This window comes from Triticum aestivum, chromosome 4D (genome assembly GCF_018294505.1).
Source record: "Triticum aestivum cultivar Chinese Spring chromosome 4D, IWGSC CS RefSeq v2.1, whole genome shotgun sequence".
Taxonomy (NCBI): domain Eukaryota; kingdom Viridiplantae; phylum Streptophyta; class Magnoliopsida; order Poales; family Poaceae; genus Triticum; species Triticum aestivum.
This window is the reverse complement of record NC_057805.1, coordinates 517,246,567-517,259,840: the sequence shown is the minus strand read 5'-3', so window position 1 is coordinate 517,259,840 and position 13,274 is coordinate 517,246,567. Positions and strand designations below refer to the sequence as shown.

General features: G+C 40.5%; 1 protein-coding gene across 1 annotated transcript; it reads left to right on the top strand.

Moving 5' to 3' along the window:
* The first annotated feature begins 411 nt into the window (after positions 1 to 411).
* Positions 412 to 9,542, top strand: LOC123099269 (alanine--tRNA ligase). The gene is made up of 22 exons (XM_044521448.1): positions 412 to 978; positions 1,154 to 1,294; positions 1,447 to 1,593; positions 1,691 to 1,843; positions 1,979 to 2,114; positions 2,868 to 2,964; positions 3,202 to 3,322; positions 4,058 to 4,126; positions 4,840 to 4,890; positions 5,023 to 5,118; positions 5,425 to 5,523; positions 5,776 to 5,898; positions 6,821 to 6,970; positions 7,064 to 7,135; positions 7,214 to 7,289; positions 7,369 to 7,511; positions 7,608 to 7,716; positions 7,793 to 7,980; positions 8,210 to 8,299; positions 8,423 to 8,608; positions 8,797 to 8,970; positions 9,099 to 9,542. The coding sequence occupies exons 1-22, from the start codon at positions 442 to 444 to the stop codon at positions 9,168 to 9,170; spliced, it is 3,030 nt and encodes a 1,009-aa protein (XP_044377383.1). The 5' UTR covers positions 412 to 441; the 3' UTR covers positions 9,171 to 9,542.
* Positions 9,543 to 13,274: the final 3,732 nt, after the last annotated feature.

The window sequence follows — 13,274 nt, the reverse complement described above, 5'->3', positions numbered from 1 at the left end:
TGAATGGCCATGCCATACCCTGCATAATAGCATGAACTTCCACTTCTAGGGCACCATTACAGTGGAAAATGTACCTATATGCCGCAAAAATCATCGAACCGTTCTCCTTGCGAAGCACCATGCCAATCGAAGCGCGACCATCCTGACTCGAGAATGAACTGTCTACCGACAACGCAACCCAGTCCATATGCGGAGGACTATTAGTGGATTTCAATTAATCTTTTTCGGGGAATTAGACGACCCGTTGTTCTTTGTACTACCTTGGCAGTTGATGAATAGAGTAGAAATTTTATCGCAAAAAAAGTTTCCACAGAATTATTTTCTATTGTTTTAACTTTTATTAAATATGTTTTTTTTATTTTTTTAAAACACAAACTTGGCACTCGCTCCCTGCCTCTCATATTTTCTCTCTTTCCTTGTGCATTAACAGAAAGTATCTGTATGTTGCAGTTGGCCCTCACAGCGCGCCGCCTGCTCCTCCTCGCCACCAAGCCCAAGCCCAAGCCCAAGCCAAGCATCAGGGATAGGGTTCTGCCCGCCGCCGCCGCCGCCGCCCACCTCTCCTCCTTCCGACGAGCATCCACGGCCGCCGGCCCTCCGATGGAGGCGCCGCCGGACTGGCCGTCCGCCCGGGTCCGGGAGGAGTTCATCGGCTTCTTCGAGTCCAAGGCGCACACGCCATGGCCGTCGAGCCCCGTGGTGCCCGTGGACGACCCCACGCTCCTCTTCGCCAACGCCGGGATGAACCAGTTCAAGCCGGTCTTCCTGGGCACGGCCGCCCCGGACTCGCCGCTCGGCCGCCTGCGCCGCGCCTGCAACACCCAGAAGTGCATCCGCGCCGGCGGCAAGCACAACGACCTCGACGACGTCGGCAAGGACACCTACCACCACACCTTCTTCGAGATGCTCGGCAACTGGTCCTTCGGGGACTACTTCAAGGACGGGGCCATCGCATACGCATGGCAATTACTCACACAGGTTACCTACCTACTCTTGCCTCTTGCTATCAATCAACCAATCAATCAATCAATCAAATTGCTATTTCACAAGCAGAAATAAGAAGAATGATGAAAGACTGATAGGAATTGCTATTTCATATGTATGTATGTATGTATGTATGTATGTATGTATGTATGTATGTATGTATGTGCAGGTCTACAAATTGCCCACTGATAGGATTTATGCAACATACTTTGGTGGCGATGACAAGGCTGGTCTCGCTCCTGATACCGAGTCGAAAGACATATGGCTCAAGTATCTACCGAATGAAAGAGTTCTGCCTTTCGGTTGCAAGGTATTCTAGATATGCTTGCTTTCTTGGTCCAGCTCCTGGCTGTTTTGCACATTATTATGTTGTATCTTCGTTTCTGTTGGGCGTATACTGCTGTCTGAATGTCCCTAGCTATTAAACAAGAAGAGTATTACAACAATGCATTCTTTGAGCAGGATAACTTTTGGGAGATGGGCGACACAGGTCCTTGTGGACCATGCACAGAGATTCATTTTGATCGTATTGGCAACCGTGACGCAGCTTCACTAGTGAATAATGATGACCCTACATGTATTGAGATATGGAATCTCGTGTTTATTCAGGTTAACATGCCAGTTACTCTGTTTTGTGCGTGCAACACTCCTATTTGCTTTTTATCCCTTCTACTATGCACTGACATTTGGCTATTTTAATACCCAGTTCAACAGGGAATCAGACGCTACTTTGAGATCCTTGCCAGCAAAACACGTTGACACCGGAATGGGCTTTGAGCGTTTAACGTCTATCCTTCAGAATAAAATGAGCAATTACGACACAGATGTATTCATGCCATTGTTTGATGCCATCCACAAGGTATTTTTTCCCAGATGCGCACTTGCAGCTTCTTTTGTGCTTGTGAGTTGTGACTAGAGTATTTTGCTGAAGCAATAAATTGTTGCCTAAAGTAAATGATATTCATTGTCAATTCGTTATGCATTATGAATGCAGCTGGCAGGCGCTGGAATTCAACCATACTCTGGTAAAGTAGGATCCGATGATGTTGGGAAAGTTGATATGGCATATAGGGTTGTTGCAGATCACATAAGAACCCTTTCTTTTGCTATTGCTGATGGTTCTCAACCTGGTGAGCTCATATTGTTTTGGTTGGGGACACATTATCTAAAACGATTGCGATCCATATAAGTATTATTTAGTTGTGTAAACAGATGGATAATAATAACAATACATCTAAATGCCTTGTTAAGTTGCTTGCTGCATTACATCCTACACAATAGGATGTTTAAGTAGCTCTATCTCATATATGTCCACAAGTGAGCATAATAAGCTTGTGCGCTTGTGTTATTTTGGTTCCTCAAATATAAGTTCATTTGAAATTTATCATGCTCCCAAATTTTCTGTTACATATGTAAGATCATTTTTATTCAAGATATGGATGTGGCACTGGAATAAAATGAAGTTTATGGACATAATAAAGTCACCAATTGTTTGACATTTCCAATTTTGAAGAATTTGAATGAAAAAAGATAGATCACTGTACGGCCCATTGTCAGCCAAAATGATTAGTCACTCTACGGAGGCTAGTTGTTTTGAACCTGACTGATTAATTTTAGTTTAGGCATCCATGTGTCTAAATCACTAGTTTGGAGACCTGAGTTGCATTTCCTGTTTTAGAAGAAATGCATTAATGCCCTTCCTGTAAATATGAAGTCATAGATGCTAAATTTTTGTGGGTTTAGTTCATTGCGAACTATTTCTTTTAGATTTCAGATGGGCCCCTACCGAGGAATGTTGTTTAGCAGTATTTTTACAATGTTTCAGGGCTTTGTTTTGTGTTATACAATGATGTTTCTTTGTTCTAATAGGAGTTTTGCTGTAGGAAATGAGGGAAGAGAGTATGTTCTAAGGCGTATACTTAGACGTGCTGTTCACTTTGGTCATCAAAAATTGATGGCAAAGCAAGGATTTTTTAGCTCGTAAGAACTGTAACCTGCATCCGTTGTATTCTGTACTTTTTCGTTAATGGTATACTTGGATAGCCTTTTGTTTACTCGGGATGCTAAACATGCAATGTAAGGCTTATGAGGATGACTGTAGAGATTTCATATGACAACAAGAAAAGAAAACTATGCCACACAGGATTCTAGCTAATTTAAACTATGTTCTTGAATCTGGTATTTGATATGCCATTATTTTGTATCTTTCTTGTACAGCCTTGTAGATGTTTTTGTCCGAGTGATGGGTGATGTGTTTCCTGAGCTGAAGGACAATGAAAAGAAGATTAAAGGTATAATTAAAGAAGAAGAGGCAAGCTTTGAGAACACTCTAGCGAAGGTAATATTGGTTGCCAGGAGTATTTGCATATCAGTGACATCAATTTGGCCCAAGTGATGTTTGTTGAAGTAATTTCATTGGCTCATTGCAATCAAATCCGAGTGTTTGCACACTCTTAGGCAGTGTTTTATCCTTGTAAACATGTGTTAGTCTCAAAGTAATTTAGCTAGTTTGTTATCAGATAACCTAAATTTCTGTTGTTGCCGGAGGCTCTGGGCCAGTTTATACCTTGTATATTCTGCACCGCTGTTTTGCTCGTGCGATACTGCTAAAGGCTTTATATATATAATATGTTAACGTGTTGTGCTGAGTAACCAGGTAGTGTCTTGTTTTGAGGCAACACATTAAGGAACACATCCAGGGTGATAGTTTCAATCTTGGTTTACATCAGCTTAGTTCAATCACAATAATTAGCATACATGATAAATTGTTCTCATCTTTTCAATGAAATGACCATTAGTAATCCAATTTATTTGGTTTCCACATGGGCATGATTCTGTTTATCATGCTTATATTTTAAGGTTGGTTCCTACTAGGTGCCTTGCTTTGCCTTGCTTTTTTTTTGAATTTTCCTAGGTGCCTTGCTATTGTGTTTCATTATAGCAACAGAGACTAAGAAAGCTTACAGTTGAAGTTTAGTTGACCGTTCTTTTCTTAGAACCGTCATAATATGTATTGTCCGTTCTTGTGGCGGTTCAGGTGGTTAACTGATTGTGCTGTTGGTGTAATTTTCAGGGATATGAGAGATTTAAGAAAGCTGCAGATGCTGTCAAGGAGAATGGTGGGGCAGTACTTAGTGGCCAGGCAAGTGCTTTGGTTTTGAATTACCACCGTATTACTTGATTTATGTTGTTTTCACTAGAAGATGTTTGCACCTAAGCAGACTTTAGTTTATTTGTTGTCTGAGCATGTGTTGTGTTATCTCATGTTGATGTCCATTGACAAGTGAAAATAGTTAGGAGATGATATAAATTATGAAGTTAGAGACAAGGTATCCTGATTAATAAGATGCATACATTTCATATTAAAATAGTTGGAATAGGTTCTTATCCTTGCTAGATAGCATTGTCATCCATTTTCATTAAGTGAAGATTAATCTGAATATCTCTAGCCTTTCCGAACCCCTTAAAATGACATTAGGAACCAGAACTTGGATGTCTGTCGGATATGTCGGTAGTTATTCTTGGATGTTGTTTCAAATTTTGTGTAGGAGGCACTATCCGGTTAACTTGATCATATTCTCTATCGTGTCATTCTAATTTCTATTCGTTCCTTCGTATTCGAGAAACATGTCAAAAACTAAGGAATTTGACTGTTTGGTAAACTTGATCAGTAATGTGGAATAATTCTTTTCCTTGTCCTTATTTTAAGAATTGAGTTGACTGCATAGAAACATGTCTCTTAGATCATACTTCGGTTATGTTTATCAATGTTCTGTTACATCCTGCTGAAGTTTTCAAGTTTATATTGCTATCTTTCATGTATTGCAAGTTTGCAACAGTTATTTGTACTTTCAGGATGCATTTGTTCTGTGGGACACCTATGGCTATCCAATTGATTTGACTGAGGTTTGTTCTTCATGTTTTCATCAGTAAATCTTATCAAATTAATTTGACAGTGCTATATTTTCATGCTTACGCTGTTGTTAAAGCTTTTATTGTCTGTTTTTCTTGGTATCGTCGTTGTTTCCTATCTCATAGGTCATGGCAGTTGACTTTGGGCTATCTGTTGACATGGAGGGTTTTAATGTTTCTATGGAAGAAGCAAGGCAAAAGGCTAGGAATGCTCGCTACAAGGTTGTATTTATTCCTTCTTAAATAGTACTCCCTCTGTCCCAAAATATAAGAACGTTTTTGGCACTACACTAGTGTTAAAAACGTTCTTATATTATGGGACGGAGGGAGTATAACCTAATTCTTCACTTGTGGTCTTTTATGATATCCAAGTAATATTCCTGCTCTTTTTTGTTTAATAATGTTGTAATTAACTAAACTGAGCATCTCTTATATGCCACTGATACTCAATTGATTGGGCAACTTTTGTCTGTTATGGTTTATATATCATACTTATTTCTGATTTTGTTATATATGTTTTTCTTGCAGGCTGGCGGCAAATCTATTGTCCTGGATGCTAATGCTACATCGCAGCTGCGCAATCAGGGGCTTGCCAGCACAAATGATAGCCCGAAATTCCAACACGAGGTTAGATTATTTATTTATGGTTTGGCTATTAAGCACAGTTCCTTCCAATATTCAGTGCCTGTTTGGGATTTTGTAGAATTTCATTCTACTTTGGCCCAAAAATTTACAAAGCGATCCCCCTCTTCGAATCACCTTCAAGTTCTGAATTTACCTGGCTACTAGCTTTGATTGTTCTTGCACTGTTCATATTTTGCCTTGTGGTTAAACACTTGTATATTGATTATGGCTGATGTACCTAAAAACATTTTGCAGGTACATAGCAGTGTGGTGAAAGCTATCTATACTGGCTCAGAGTTCATAGCCTCTGCATCTGGTGATGAAGATTTTGGTCTTGTTTTGGAAAGCACAAGCTTCTATGCAGAACAGGGTGGTCAGGTACAACTTCACTTTCAACAGTGTCATGTTGGTGTAGTTGAATGAAAATGTCAAGTGCAATCACCTCTTGAGTTGCAATCATGCAATGAATTGTCAGCTCACCTACTGAATAAGCATGACATTCAATTTTTTTAATGTAATTGTCATGTGGGGCCATTACTACAGGAAGAAACCTTATCTGACATCAGCTTGATTGTTACCTTAGTTTGTGAGTTAGATATTTTCTATAGTAACTATTGAGCTGATGTCTAATGGGGTGTCCTTTTGTAGCAATGGCCCCACATGACAATAATTTTGTTAATTTTAACATAATTATTTTGGTTGGTTCATTTGTAAAGTGACACATAATCTCTGTTTGAAAGTTATTCTTTGGTTCTAACCAGAACAAAAAAAAAGGATTTAGTGCACCCTGGAGTGATACCTCCCGTTGGTTGAAACCTGATTGGTATTCTTTGTTGTTTCTTTTATGTCATCCTAGTAATCTACAGCACTCTTAAATAAATGGTTGAAGTAATGTTTTTGTCATTACACCATTTCAAACACCACATTACGGTTGTATCCAGTCTCACTCTGAGGAAAATAGTGTTGAGGGCTTCAAAGTTGCCCATACAATACATTGGCTTCAAATTTTCAATCAAAATCTGACAGGTTAATACCCGTACATTGTATAACAAACATTGCAATTTGCGTTCAACAACCATGGATGTTTTCTCGTTTATTTGAAATCACCGTGCTGCTATGGTCGTTTCTTGTTCTACTTCAAATGCGTGCATGTAACCTCTATCCCGTGTGGGGTTTGGGGTTGTATATATGAACTTTTCCTCTTTTTAGTGAACGATACGGAGCTCTCATGCATGTTCGAGAGTTGCGTCGTGCATTGTATGAATCTCTTTTGACATGCCATATGATATTTCTGGATTAGATCTATGACACTGGGAGTATAGAGGGGCCATCTGGATCTTTTACTGTGAACAATGTCCAAGTGTTTGCTGGCTATGTCCTGCACATTGGTTCATTTCTGGAAGGGCCTGACTCCAAGGCATTGTCTGTTGGCGATGAAGTGAAATGCAAAGTAACATTCTTTACTGATTAATTTCTTTATACCGATCAGTTAACCTGTTAAATTTGCTAGATTATATTGAGATACTTCTGTTACTCTTGGTAGGTTGATTACACACGGCGTACTCTCATTGCTCCAAACCACACATGTACCCATATGCTGAACTTTGCTCTAAGGGTATGTTTTCAAGCCTCTCAGATTTTACAGTGCATGCCTTTTTTTGTATTCATGATGGTTTCACTGTTGCAAGTGTAGGAAGTACTTGGTGACCATATTGACCAGAAAGGTTCCATTGTTCTTCCAGAGAAGCTGAGATTTGATTTCTCCCATGGTATGCCGTGATTCTTTTTATATTGCATCCACCTTTTGCTTTTCCTCGGCTTGTCAACTCAACTGTTAGTACATAACAGGGAAACCTGTTCAGCCTGAAGATTTGAGAAAAATCGAGGATATAGTGAAGAAGCAAATAGAGGATGAGCTGGAGGTATCTGCACAAGAAATAAAATTAGCTGACGCAAAGCGCATAAATGGTCTGCGAGCTGTGTTTGGTGAAGTGCGTTCTCTTACCCAGCTTGACATACCATGTTGTCATATCTCGTTTGCCTGCCCTGTTGTTTTGTGTAATTCATTTTACATATGGACTTCGTAGATCTACCCTGATCCTGTAAGAGTTGTATCGATTGGCCGCAAAGTGGAAGATGTGCTTGCAAACCCTGAAAGCAAAGAGTGGTTATCCATATCAACTGAGCTGTGTGGAGGTATATTTTACTACTCTGTTCTACTATGTAATTCTACATTTGTGTGTTTATGCCATCTAAAGATTATGTATATCAGGTACACACATTTCGAACACTAGAGATGCTACAGCATTTGCCCTCATATCTGAAGAGGGTATCGCAAAAGGTGTTCGGAGGATAACAGCCGTTACTGCTGAGTGCGCCTCACAGGCTATGAAGTTGGCATCATCTATCGAGACTGATATCAATGAAGCATCTAAACTGGACGGAGCGACATTAGAAAAGGTACTAGGCTTTCCCCATTTGTGCTTATGTCTCTTAGTGTGAGCTATATGGTTGCGATACTCTGCTAGATTGGATATTATTAGAAGTTATTGTGTTTTTTGTTTGTTTTCTTAGAAATATGATGTCCTTAACCTTTATATGAATAGACGATGTCAGTTGTACTTTATACCCATTTTCTGCTGATCTGCTTTATATTAGATTGTATCTAAGAATGACATTTCTTGATCAGAAAATTGGGTCCATCAAGAATACACTGGATGCAGCTGCTATCCCAGCTGCAAGAAAAGCTGATCTAAAAGGCAATGTCTCAAAGTTGGAGGTCTGTAATTGCTTCAGTTCATTTATCACATCTTGTCAAAGAGAGAATATTTAAGATATATTTGGTATTCTAGTATTGGTAGTTAAAATGAAGAAAGCTGATTATAGGTGTTGCATATATCAGGATCAACTTAGGGAGGCGAAGAAGAAAATGGGCAAAGAAAATATCCAAAAGGCTGTCAAGACTGCCATAGATGCCGCAGAAGCTGCTGTTTCTGAAGGAAAACCCTTCTGTGTTATTCATGCCGATGTGGGTCTTGATACCACTGCTGTCCGGGAAGCAGTTGTGAAAGCCATGGACCGTTTCAAGGTCGGTACTCGAATCCGTTTCTGTCTAGTAGCATTCCCATCATCTAAAAATAGCTATAGATTCAACATAATTTCCAACTTGCTCCAACAATTTTATTTATTTATTTATTTATTTTATGAATGATTACAACATTAAATTTGTTGTATTCCTTTTGTCAATCAAATATTTGGATGTGCTGGTGCCACCAGGGTCTGCCGATAATGGTATTCAGCACAGACGAGGCATCAAACAAGGCTGTCATTTATGCGGGTGTACCTCCGGACGCACCCAATGGGTTCAAGGTGTTGGATTGGCTTACGCCTTCAATCGCACCACTCAAGGGGAAAGGAGGCGGCGGCAAGAATGGTCTTGCCCAGGGCCAGGTGAGGAGGCATCATTCATTGTTTAGGCATCTAAACTTTGGTCAAAGTCTAGTACTAGTAGTAATTATGGTTACTAGCTAATACAATCTGTGAATAATCCTGCAATGCAATCTCATATTTTAATGCAGGGAAGTGATGGTTCCCGGGTCAAGGAGGCCATGGAGCTTGCTACCCAGATAGCATCAATGAAGCTGGGCTGATTGATTTGTCGAGACTGGCCCTGGTCTCCTCATATATACTGTATGTTAAAAGTGTCTTGTTCGGAACCAGGGTGGACGTGGCATTCCCCATCCCTGGCACTGGCAGCGACGACAGCAGCATACCTATGGTGGTTGAGCGCCATGAAATCGGCTCCGAAGCATCTCAGGACCCTGCTGGAGTTCTCTAGGCATTTGGCGGCCCTCGCGCCTAGATGTGTTTGTTGTTGTTGTTTAGGGTGCTTCTGAGGCTATTCTCGTAGCCTTTGCTGCTCTGTGTGTAACCTGGTGGCCTGGCCATTTTGTAACTGCTTTCCGATTCTTAATAAACATTGGCTATGATGGCATTCACTGCCGATTTGTGGGCCTGATCAAGTCCGACATGCCAAGGTTTGTGTGGAAGGTTTGGGCTCACCACCCAAGATGAGATTGATTAGATTTTTTCTATCTATTGGCTTATTCTTCAGGACAGAATTTGGATGGGTGGACAGATTAATTTGAAATTTAGTTGCGATGGAAGCAAATTTGAAATAGCATCAGAAATAAAATTTGGAATCTCAAAAAAGTAAAATAAAATTTGGAAGAGCTAACTGGCCAATGTCGGATATCTGGTAATCTCCAGCAAACGCCACAGTTATTAGTTTCCTTCAAGCAAAATTTAGTTTCCTAAAAAAATCTGGCCAATGTCGCAATTTTGAACTATCAAATGTGCGACACTTATTTTAGATCGGAGGTAGTATTAAAAAAAAAGAATCCGAATAAAAAACACAAGTGGAAAAAAAAATGCATCGTTCACATATTCGGCTCTGGCAATGGAAGATCTTAGCCGAAGTTTCCTTAACTTCCTGCTATCAGTATGTAGGAATTCAGGATACCTTTTTCAGAAGTATCTTGCTATATCCTATTTAGTGCTTACTTTAGTGTAAATTGTTGATGGAGCCCTCGAGGTTTTGGATGTCGGCGTACGTGGTGTAGGGCACTTTCTCTTGTGCATCTTCTTGGGATTGTTCGTCCTTCTCATCAGTCGCTAGTTAATCTTCGTCAACTTGTTTGAATGTTGCATCTCCTTCCTGTTGCAAATAATGCAAAATTCCTTTCTCTATCGACAAACGGTTAGGCATGGGAGTAGAGAACAAGTGTCCCACTCCAGGAATTTGAATATAATGACGACCACGGCGAACCATTGCCATTCCAACACTAGTAAGAACAATATTGACAAGGGTGTTATGAACAATGGGGGGAAGGGTGGTGAAGTTCAAGCCAAGGGAGTTGGCTAACATGGTGATCACTCCATCACACGCAATGTCTCCTTGTGCGCAATTTGCTTGGTGTGCAAGGTGGAACAGAAGAATTGCCCCTTCGTTGGGCGAGTAGGGGACGGGGTTCACGGCCTTCCCAAGAATAAGCATATTCTCTTCATTGACCTTTAAAACTACTCCTAGTGCATGCAACGAGTTAGTGATAACATAATAGAAATATCAAATAGCAGGACACTCGATGCAACTTACCCCAAACCTGTAGCCTTGGTAACTCATTTGACCAAATGAATCAGTTGAATGCGGTTTGAGGTAGTAAGAGACATAGAGGATGTGCTCATCGTTGTTGTCAAAACCAAAGTAGTTGCACCACGCTGTGAGAATGATGTTGAAGTATTGGTCCATGAGACGGAAGGTGGTCCGTTCATCTTCTCAACCTGGGTTTAACCCAACGTTGTGCCATAGAGTACTAAGAAACTCAAGCGTCATCAAGCGTCAACCGATGATACTACGTCACATATCTCTGATACACAAAGTGTTGCAATCCAACATTATCACATACTCCCTCCGTTCCTAAATGTATGTCTTTCTAGAGATTTCAATATAGATTACATACGGATGTATATAGACATAGTTTAAAGTGTAGATTCACTCATTTTGCTCCGTATGTAATCCATATTGGAATATCTAAAAAGACTTATATTTAGGAACAGAGGGAGTAATAAATTGAAATCGTTACTGATGCCCTAAAAGTAAACGTGTTATGTTCCCCTGAAAGTGTCGGTGAAATTGAACCCCTGAAAGTAAACATGTTGGGTTCGTGCAGCCTCTTCAGACGCACTCGTGACGATACGGGCGCACCTCGTGCACATCAGCCAACTCGCCGTACATGTAGTACCAACTGTTGCTTCCTACCTTGGATACTTACACATCATGCCTAACTGATATATTCTTCAAGAAGGAGGGTGCTGGCTTCAGGGTAGATAGGTGTCGGCAAGACAGGTATATATGAAGGCGATCAGTGCAAGCACTAAGAAGCATGCAAGTACTTGGATGTATCTCACAGTGAAGTTAACCAAAGGCTAATAAAGGGAAGAGTATTTAGGAAACATACAATGCGAACTTAGGAAGCATTGTACTATTGGCAAATATGTTGTTTGAATGGATGAATCACGGAAATATATTTATGTTAGGTTAGAAGCAAATTAATTTAAGTTGCCTCATCGACATGCTCTAGCAACCTCACCCCATGGGCTCGCCATTGTCGCACATGGAATACATTACGACTGTTTATTCATTTTGTATCCAACTTGGCTGAAGTTTTTGTTACAACTAAACATGCTCTAAGATTTAGTGCATTGTGCTTCGTAGACAGTTGAATAAAGCTTCTTTCCCACAGAAAAAAAAGCTTCTAACACACTGTAATAACTTATGCTTTCAGTGGGAGGAGACGTTCCCATCGACGACGAGGCGCCTACGGTGACTTTGTAAATCTCAAGATGATATGCCGGCCCAGTCTCTCAGAGGTGCTCATAGGGGTAGGGTGTGCGTGTGTGCGTAGGAGTGAGTGTATACGCATATGTATGAGCACTTGCGTCTATACTGTGTAAAAAAGAACAATGTTAGTGCATTCTGCTTCAACCATTCAAATTTAATTTCATGCTGCCAACGTCCCAATGTTTTACGGATGTATATCCCTACATAAATTTTTGTGTATACATTCAAGCAAATTCCATTAACCATGGAATCAAAATCTACAGTCGATATGGAAGCGCGGTTTGACGTGTTGAAAAGAAACTATTTGGAAATAATTTCCTTATGAATTGATGCAAATCTTAGTTGCGATGGAAGCAAATTTGAATAGCATTGGAAATAAAGTTTGCTTCCCATGGAAGCAAAACTGCACGCACGAAATTTTGCTACAGTTATTAGTGACCTTGGTGAATGTTTAGGGCCAAAACGTGTTTAGCACCCACAATACTATATATAATTATTGTGGTAATTATTACTATCCAATTATAGTTGTCCTGTAATTATTACTATCCAAATAGTATCATTGTCATGTAATTATTACTATCCGTAATTATAATTCGGCGATTAAAACTCACCTAAACAAGCGCCTTCCTCCAGCTAGCACCCCTCCACATACGAATTCGTTGCGTGTCACCAGTTGATCCGCCGCCACCGTCATGCATAAGTTGCTGCCGATGCATGACATTTCTTTTTACGAAAAACTTTTAATCTATTCATCTTCAATCATGACAGTATAACGAACACCAGAAATAATAAACAATTACATCAATATTCGTAGACCATCTAGAGACGACTACAATCACTGAAGCAAGCCAAAGATGCGCCATCGTCATCGCCCCTCCCTCAGTATAGCCGGGCACAACTTGTCGTAATGGACAGTTGGGAAGTCGTTGTGCTAAGGTCACATAGGACCAACACAACAGAAAAGCAACCACCACCGATGAAGAGAAGTTTATATCAGAATTAGGATCCAACCGAAGACACAAGAACAAGGATGAACAAATAACGGATGATCCATCAAAGACAACCACCGACCGAATCTCGCGAGATCCGTCGGAAACACACCTCCACACGCCCTCCAACGATGCTATACGGACCATCGAAACGGGGCTAGGCGGGGAGAACCTTATTCCATCTTCAAGAAGCCGTCGTCGTCTCGACTTTCTGAGCAGGACACAAGCCTTTTTTCACATAATACATGTGTGTTTTTTTTGCATGGCCAGGTAATACACGCTTGTCGTGGAGGCTCGGGCCCAAGAGGAGTTGACGTTGGATACGTGCAGAATCAAATTCAGACTCCGATACGTGTGGATCTTGG